General features: G+C 49.0%; 1 protein-coding gene across 1 annotated transcript; it reads right to left on the bottom strand.

The window, feature by feature from the left end:
* Positions 1-452: 452 nt before the first annotated feature.
* LOC112896365 (ricin B-like lectin EULS3) lies at positions 453-1,764 on the bottom strand. The gene is made up of 4 exons (XM_025964307.1): positions 1,444-1,764; positions 1,192-1,302; positions 838-1,091; positions 453-721 (listed from the first exon to the last, which is right to left on the bottom strand). The coding sequence occupies exons 1-3, from the start codon at positions 1,669-1,671 to the stop codon at positions 855-857; spliced, it is 576 nt and encodes a 191-aa protein (XP_025820092.1). The 5' UTR covers positions 1,672-1,764; the 3' UTR covers positions 453-721; positions 838-854.
* Between the last annotated feature and the right edge of the window lie 7,227 nt (positions 1,765-8,991).

Raw genomic sequence — 8,991 nt, 5'->3', positions numbered from 1 at the left:
AGTGACCAAAGGAAAAGAAGTAAATTTTTTTGAGTAAACTACACTTCAATGTTGGTATTTGCCGATGGACACTAACTACTATAAATTTTTGCTAATAGGCACTCTTAAATTATGGTTGTTTGCTCCTCAAACTATGATATAGAGAGAACAATTTCATGTTGCAGAGTGTAGATCATAGAGAGAAATTTAACAATGGCCATCGTGCCCTTTGGAGAGCTGCTTGTGTACAGAGAGAAGAAGCCTGGCAGGAGAAGTGCCGGGGGGAGGAAGACAAATGGGCGTATATCTTAAAACAAACTTCGTGCTTGACTTTCTTTGAATCATGTTATGTTTTGCTTTTTGTCATAATAACTTTGCGCTATTCCACTCAAGACTGAAGTTCTTAATAAGGCATAATAGTCGTGTACATGCCTTATGCAGACGCTAGAATAAAAGAAATGAGGACGAGATGATTTATAGCAATATCATAGCTGAACTCAATAATATTATATATATATATATGATTTACACAAAGGGAAATTCTCAAAAGAAATTTGCAGTAACCAAAGGAATATATCAACATGTCCGCGAATGTGTGTTTATGATCTGAAAAAAAAATGTAAGGATGACGGAAGGAAATAGTCGACGGACAATGGAATTAAATAAGGGAACAAGGCGAAATCTATTCTTCAGCGGGCACGTAAGCACACAACGGGTGGCGGTGGCCTTCTCGTCCGTGACTCTGCAACACGAAATGAAAATCAGTCACCGGTTGGCAAATGCAGGCACGGTATATATGCGAGTTTCAGAGCATAGCAATAATCTTCAAGTGCCACGAAAACTGAATAATGCACTTACATAAGTTGACCAACCCATCAGGGCAAGCAAGGTGGGTATGAAGTAATCTTCCATATGGCGTTCAGTGAGTTTGGTGATGCGGAAAAGATCCCGACCTCCGATCCGCTACGCACGCCCCTCAGTCCATTGAGGGTAAGAGCTGGGTTATTGGTAACAAACAGTTGGAAGAAGCCGTCAGCACGCGTCGGCTTCTCTGGTGTCCACAGCTCCTCACGTGCGGCTCTGGTTGCGTCGGTTGGGCCAGACAGTCCCACCTGGTTGATGTTTCATCAAGGCAAGCTAGATGTTTAGCAAACAATATTTTTTTCAAAAATATTCTATCTAGTGTTGTTAGGGAATATATGTGTTTTATACCTTCTGTCCACTGCCTGATGGAATTGTCATGACCTGAAACGTCTTTGCGTTCACCAGTGAAAACGGCTGCCGTCCGGAGAAGGATCCCGAGGTGTACAGAGGGTACCATTTCTGCTCAAACATGCAACGTTGACAGTTAGTAATAACCATTACAAGAGGCGGCTAATTATATTTATATGTACGTATATATAGCATGAGTGTTTGTATATCCATGAGCGGTAGACAATGGATTGGGATATAGAAGAATCTTGCCTGTGAGTCGTCCGAGCAGTCGGCTCTTGCGAAGACGACGTTGCCGCGGCGTACGGCCACGTTCAATGCGTCGTTCTGCCTGGAGTAGATCCTCACCGGCGGTGGCAGGGATCCACTAGGAAACCAAGCAGCAAGGTTTGCTTGAGGCTGAGCTTGTCCGGCGCCGAGCGCAACGCACACCAGCAAGGTCGCCCAGGCTAAGCCGGCAGCTGCGGTGAGTCTTGCCATTATCGTTGGCGTACAAGATCGAGAGGACTGAGAGAGATACCAACGACAAGGGCTGCTGGCTTTCAGGCTTTGATCGTGTGCTTTGCCGTTGGAGTGGTGGTGCCTTCCAAGGGGCTCACCATCCTCCCTTTTTATACACGTACCCCAGCCCTGAATCCCAATGGCTTATGCAGCTGATTGATGACCTGGCCATGTGACCGGCAATGCTACCAAAGATAAGCTTAGTGATTTGAAGGATGCACGTCGATAAAATGATCGTTTGCACTTTGATTATTTGAATCCATTAAGATAATTAAACACAAGCAAGTGGTACGTGCGTGCGTCCATCTAAGTTCTTTCTGATGAACATGCCAACTCATAATACAGACTAGGATCAATACTGTGTTATGCTACGGCCGGTGAAGATGAAAGCAGGTATGTAATATGCTTGCAAGGAAAAATGAAAGAAAATAGCAATAAGGAACGGAAGAAAGAAAGAAATAGACAAATATTTGAAAGTATTAGTTTAGAATTGATGAGAAATCAATAGAGAACTTATCTCCGAAGGTGTTTAATCTGGGAGCTGGAGACTAATAGCATCTCCGGCTGTTCCGCAATACACATCTCCTAATAAAAATAAAAAATAGTATTGGAATGTCCCAATACCACTTTCATATAGATTATTGGGGAAGATACTTTTATAGTTCCCCAATAATCTGATCCTAATACAACCTAATAATTATTGGGAATAGGAAGAGAATTGGGGGAACTGCTAAAGTGTATCTTTTCTTGCGGAAAGGGAAATGGCTAGAGATGCTCCAAGGACTGATCCAAAGAACAATAGCCGCTAAATGTGATGACTTGGCAAGGACATAGCAGGAAATGATCTGCTCAGTGCTTAGTTTACCCGGTATGGTCTTTCTTTCTTTCTTCTTCTTCTTCTTTTTTTAGAATCTATCGCATGTGTATAGTTGCAAATAATTAAGCTTAAAGCATAAAGGGATCGAATTACAAATGGTTTAAATGCCACCATGATAAGTACAAGATTGAGAATATCTCATTGGATGCACGGTAAAAATTATAATAGTTATGGGAAAGATAAAGTGGAAACCTAGAGGCTCCCACATTGAAGAGGGATGGAGAATGACGATGTAAGCGTACACTACATTGCAAAACAGTCTGCAATTCATATCGAAATAATGCCACGCTGCTTCCATAAAAACTTGAAATATGCATAAGAAAAGATAGACACGTGCATTTATGTTTTATTATATCACCCAACTGTTGGCGCTCAATATTCAGATCGCGTAAAATCTTTGAAATTCTGCCTTGGCAAATGAGCTGCACAGCTGCACTATAGTGTAGTGTTATCTACCAGCTGGCACCAAAAAAGAAAGGGCAGAATGATCTTCTACTGTCTGGCGCGATCACAGTCAATGATAGAAGCGGTTGCTTGACTCTAAAATGCCAGCTGCACAGCAACTTATTTGGAGAGAACTCACAATGTCCTCCATGCATGCCGCAGGTAGCTGTTTAGCAATTCTCAAACTGGCTTGGTTGACCAATTTGCTATGATTAAACCACATGGTCTATCAGAATCAGACTTAGCGTGACCTGGCGGCCGGGGCGACGACGGCGAGGGCGAGAGGACAGGCAGCAGCTGGCGAGCAGAGAGGAGAAGAAGATCTGCTGGTGTACTAAAAAAAAAAGCCAAGTCTGATGGAAGAAGTGCTGACGGAGGTCTGGAGGAGGAAGACGAGCAAATTGATAAGAATTTAAGTAATTAATTTTATAAACTACAGGTGGTTTTCTAATCTATTGCAAAACTACACTAAGAAGTTTTATCACAAATTAAAACCATATTTTTAAAGTTAGCGTGTCAAGGTTTCACAGATCTAAATGTTTGAAAAAAAGTATAACAGAACTACGTGCGTGATATATTACAAAACTGCATATTTAAATGCATCATGAAGGTTATAGATTTAGATAGTTTCTGACACGCTACTTCCCAAATTTGTACTTCGCGGCTTTATGTGACACGATCTTCAGTTTTAGATACAACTTCGAAGTCATACTTGCGTTTTGCAAAGATTCCTATAACGGATGGTGGCCGAGTTCAATCAGTCATGGGCTCACGACTCGTTGGATGGAAAGCCCAACCCACATGCCATCGGGCTTTGTAGCTACAATCGGACTATCCCGTTCCGCGATTCACACCTCACATTTCGTTTCTCTCCAATCGATTTCCATATTTGCGCATGTAGCATACCACTTTCTCTTTCAGACCCTCCCGAAGCCTCCGGCTTCAGAAACCAACACCACGTTTGGTCCTTAGCTGCCGGAACATGTATCGCTCACGTTGGACCCTCTTCGAGTTTGCATCCGCCGCAAAACCAACCATGGCAGCGCCGGAAGAAGCTTGCGAGTGTATCATAGCCTGGTGATATGCACGGTTCCTCATCTCAGATCATCATACTTTGTAACAATTGGCAAGTAGGCGCCATCTCGTTTCATGTTGTTTGCTCTCGGACACCGTATGATTATTAAGATTTAAGAAAGGGAGAAGCTATACTAAATATGTATTATTTTTACTTTTTTTCAGGCAACAAAATATCAACCGTTGGATCAAAATCATACGACTCCTGTGTCTCTTCCTCCTCTAACAGAATCTGTTCATCTTCATGCCTTCTCAGTTTCTCACAGGCACCCTCACCCTCGCCTCGCTCCCGCTTCCTCCAACCCTGCCGGTGTCCCTGCTGCGGAGTTGCGTACCACCATCGTCCGAAGACACCCCCGCGCTGACCCTTCCTATCTGAGGATCCGCTGCTGCGTTGCCGCACCGCCGTTCTACCACCAATGCCGTCAGGTCTACCTACTGCCTGGCACTCGCTTCTAAGTCTGGCATCCATGATTCTCTTCTCCAGCAGCCTCTCTTCCCTAACCTCACAAGCACCATGCTGTCGCCTGAAAACTGGTGAGTTTTCAGATGTCTGATAAGGAGGTGTGTTAAGAAAATAATTTCATGTTTAGAGCAATTAGAGGAATTTAACAATGACCATTGTGCACTTTGGAGAGCTGTTGGTGTACATAAAAAGTCTGGTAGCAGTGCTGGATGAGGAAGACACATAGATGGTGTCGGTGGGTGAATACCGTAAATAGGAATTCGTGGAAATCCCTATTTAGAGATTCAGCAAGGGGTTGAACGCGTCGATCCCCTTGCACACCACGTATGGTGAGCACAAAGAGATTTTTACCAAGGTTCGGACCTCCTAGAGGATAATAGCCCTACGTCCTACTTATCCGTATATTTTGTGGTTGTGTATAAACCAGAGAATATATGGGAGGGAGCTCATGCTCGAGCTCTATCCTCTCCCCACTCCCTGCAGCCCCCGGTCTCCTCTTTTATAATCCAACAGGGATCCCCACATCGGGCTATAACAGAAAATAGGTGAGATGTCCTCCATGAGGTGACATGCCTTTCATGCATGGGCTTCCTTCTTTAATGCGTGCAGGTGCATGTATTTGCCACATGCTTGCATGCAGCACATGCATGCATGCACCGCCCTTCACACGTGCTTGTGTGGCAGGAGCCCCCTCCTACCTTGGAGTCCATGCATCAAGTTGGCAAGAGAGAGGAGGAGATAGCCTCTTAATGCACATGCACTCCGGGGTGCACGCATGCATGCTTGCTCCATGTGCATGCATGTCAGAATAAGGTAGCAGGCGGTAGACTTGCATGCCCTTCCATCTTTATTATGAGGGCTGGATGGTTCTACCAGCCTGCCATGCTGCGACGCACCGCCCCTTCAGCCATCAGTCTGGGGTTATTTAATAATGCATGCTCCTACAACTGTCATAGCTTTTCCTTCAAAGCAAAGAAAACTATCGCCTCTCGGGGTACCGAGCTACACCCTAGGGTCCTCCGGAGGTACCGAGCTGCACCCCATGGGGGTTAGGTGGGCCCATCTCGCAGGCCACTCCCTTCGTGCGTCGTGCCGATCAAGCGTCTCCATGAATCATCTGCGCAGGGGACTCTCGTTCCCTGTACGCCGACAATAGCCCCGGAACCATGTCTGACCGAAGACCCAAGGATCAGGCGTGGGCCCAATCTTCTCCTGTGGTGGAAGGCGCCTCGATGTCATTCCCTTTTTAGTGCGACCGGTGTCGTCCCACTGCTGGAGCGGTGCCACAAGAGTGGACTTGGTGCGACCAAAGTCGGTTTTGTGCGACCGGAGTTGACTCTGCCACTAGAGCGAGCTTCAGTGGGACTGGAGTTGGGTTTGCCACCGGAGTGAGCTTTAGTACGACCTGAGTCGGCTTTGGTCTGACCAGAGTCGTCTTTGTGCGACCGGAGTTGGATTTGGTGCGATCGGAGTCGGCTTTGCCGCAGGAGCGGGCTTTAGTGCGACTGGACTTGGCTTTGGTGCGACCGGAGTCGGCTTTGCCGCTGGAGTGGGCTTTAGTGCGACCGGAGTCGGCTTTGGTGCGACCGGAGTCGGCTTTGCCGCTGGAGTGGGCTTTAGTGCGACCGGAGTCGGCTTTGGTGCGACCGAAGTCGGCTTTGCCGCCGGAGCGGACTTTAGTGCGATCGGAGTCGGCTTTGGTGCGACCGGAGTCGGCTTTGATGCTAGAGCGGGCTTTAGTGCGACCAGAGTCAGCTTTGGTACGACCGGAGTCAGCTTTGCCGTTGGAGCGGGCTTTAGTGCGACTGGAGTCGGCTTTGGTGCGACCGGAGTAAGCTTTGCTGCCGGAGCGGGCTTTAGTGCGATCGAAGTCGGCTTTGGTGCGACCCGAGTCGGCTTTGGCGCGACCGGAGTCGGCTTTGGTGCGACCGGAGTCGGCTTTGCTACCGGAGCGGGCTTTAGTGCGACAGGAGCCGGCTTTGGTCCGACCGGAGTCGGCATTGCCGCCGGAGAGGGCTTTAGTGCGATCGGAGTCGGCTTTGCCATCGGAGCGGGATTTAGTGCGACCGAAGTCAGGTTTGGTTAGAAGTTTCATGGAATTGACTCCTTGCTTACACTACAACTTATAACGCATAGTCGTTGAGTGAGAGACAGGTGACAGCCCGGCCATGCGTGCGCTGGGGCCAGCATTCGTGAGCCCCCGAGCCACCTCGTGCGCAAACTCGAGTAGCCCCGAGTCGTTGAGGTCCCGGGACCGGCATGAGCATGGACTCGGGTGGCGCTGGCCATGGATGTAGCCCCCGGGACGTCGAGCCATGCTCGCGATGTAGCCATCTCGGGCGCACACTGTGCCGCGGATACTCAAAGCATGTGGAAATTAGCCTCATCAGGCAGATGTGGCCAGTACTAGCTGCTATGCTAAGTACAACCGGCGTCTACATGGTATTAGCTAATATTTGAGATGCATTAGTAACTAGTAATTAAGGGATTAAATACTTAGCTTTTTGAGGTTTGAGTCGGCAACGCGTGAGCGGCTTATGCGGTCGCCGCATCTCGGAGTTCGGCGATGCGGGTCGCGTCAACCCAGCTGTGCCAGGAAACCACTCGAGGCCAAGACTTGTGGGATGCAGCTTGGCTGATGAGGTCGCTGTTGTTGCGTGGCACTCGGCAGCATCCACGCAGGGCCACCGCAGTCGAGCTGCTCCCAATCAGCGACGCGGGAGGACTCTCGGGAGCAGCTGTAGTACACCTCGGGAGCATCAGCAGTTCGCGCTTCGGAAGCGATGGGAGTGCGCGCTCGGGGATCCGGGGCCGCAATGGCCTGGCGCGGCCGCCGCTTATATCCCGGGAGCTGCGCTAACTCGCATCGCGGGGGACGCGGGGGCGACGGGAAACAGCGTCGGACGCTCCTAGGGGCAGGACATGGGTTGCGGGAGAGCAATCCAACGCGCGGGCTAGCAGCTTACAGCAGGCGCGACACACCTGCAAAAGAAACGACAAGGGGGAAAAAAGCAACCATACATGCAGCCCGACGTGCACCTTGTCACGCCAGCACTTGAAAAGTGCATGAATTAGCTCCACCGGTAAGTAGCACTTAAAGCGTGCATGAATTAGCTACTTAGCTCCACCAGCAACTAGTCATGGGAAGAACTGGCAGCCTAACTCTTGCATGCCCTTTCACACTGCTAACAATACCTCAGCATGGGTTAGTCCATCCAGGAAAAGCATTGCGATTAAAGAAATCAAGGCTTTGGTGATGAGCACCAGCATGTATGTGAGAGCGCTCGTACCAAGTACGCACATGTAGCTCGGCGTACGAGGAAAAAGCACGAGCCACATAAAAATGAAGGAAGAGGCAGATAAACAACACCTTGCTGATATGAGCAGCAGGCTGTTCTTCCGCCAAAACAGGTGATGGATGCGGACTGAGAAATATTGAGATTGCAATCTGCAGGCTTGCTTGCGGGTCGGATGCTCGTCGGGCCCGAGGCCCCTCTTTGCTTCGCCGGGATGCCGCGCAGCAGAGCTCACCGGAGACGCCGGGAAAGAAGAAACAACGCCACAGCTCTCTGCCCGACACGCCAGCTGTCGGTGGATGAATACCGTAAGTCGGGATTCGTGGGAACTCCATTTAGAGATTCGGCCAGGGGTTGAACGCGTCGATCCCCTTGGACAGCACGTATGGTGAGCACAGAGAGATTTTTACCCAGGTTCGGACATCCTGGAGGATAATAGCCCTACGTCCTGCTTGTTCGTATATTTTATGGTTGTGTATAAATAAGAGAATACATGGGAGGGAGCTCGTGCTCGAGCTCTGCTCTCTCCCCCCTCCCCCAAGCCCCGGATCTCCTGTTTTATAATCCAACAGGGATCCCACATCAGGCTGTATATAGAAAATAGGTGAGGTGTCCTCCCTGAGATGACGTACCCTTCATGCATGGACTTTCTTCTTTAATGCGTGCAGGTGCATATATCCGCCGCATGCTTGTATGTAGCACATGCATACATGCACCGTCCTTCATGCGTGCTTGTGTGGCACGAGCCCCCTCCCACCTGGAAGCCGTGCATCAAGTAGGCAAGAGAGGAGATAGCTTTTTAATACGTATGGCGCATGCACACCCAGGGTGCATGCATGCTTGCTCCGATGATGTTGGCAGGTGATTCTTATCTTGGGATACGCCGTGCATGCATGTCGGGATAAGGTAGCAAGCCTTAGACTTGCATGTCCTTCCATCTTTATTGTGAGGGTTGGACGGTTCTACCAGCCTGCCATGCTGCGACGCACCACCACCACCCCTTCAGCCATCAGTTTAAGATTATTTAATAATGCATGCTCCTACAACTGTCATAGCTTTTGCTTCAAAGCAAAAGAAACTATCGTCTCCCAGGGTACCGAGCTGCACCCTGGGATATGAGGCTAGGTGGGACCATCTCGTAG

Source organism: Panicum hallii, chromosome 6 (assembly GCF_002211085.1).
Source record: "Panicum hallii strain FIL2 chromosome 6, PHallii_v3.1, whole genome shotgun sequence".
NCBI classification, from domain to species: domain Eukaryota; kingdom Viridiplantae; phylum Streptophyta; class Magnoliopsida; order Poales; family Poaceae; genus Panicum; species Panicum hallii.
The sequence above is the reverse complement of the archived record's forward strand: the minus strand, read 5'-3'. Positions and strand labels throughout refer to the sequence as shown.

Coding starts and splice junctions, on each gene's coding strand:
- LOC112896365 (XM_025964307.1), bottom strand. CDS start 1,671: ATGGCAAGACTCACCGCAGCTGCCGGCTTAGCCTGGGCGACCTTGCTG. Junction 1,303..1,443: donor ACTGCTCGGACGACTCACAG/GCAAGATTCTTC, acceptor ATGTTTGAGCAG/AAATGGTACCCTCTGTACAC. Junction 1,092..1,191: donor CATCAGGCAGTGGACAGAAG/GTATAAAACACA, acceptor AACATCAACCAG/GTGGGACTGTCTGGCCCAAC.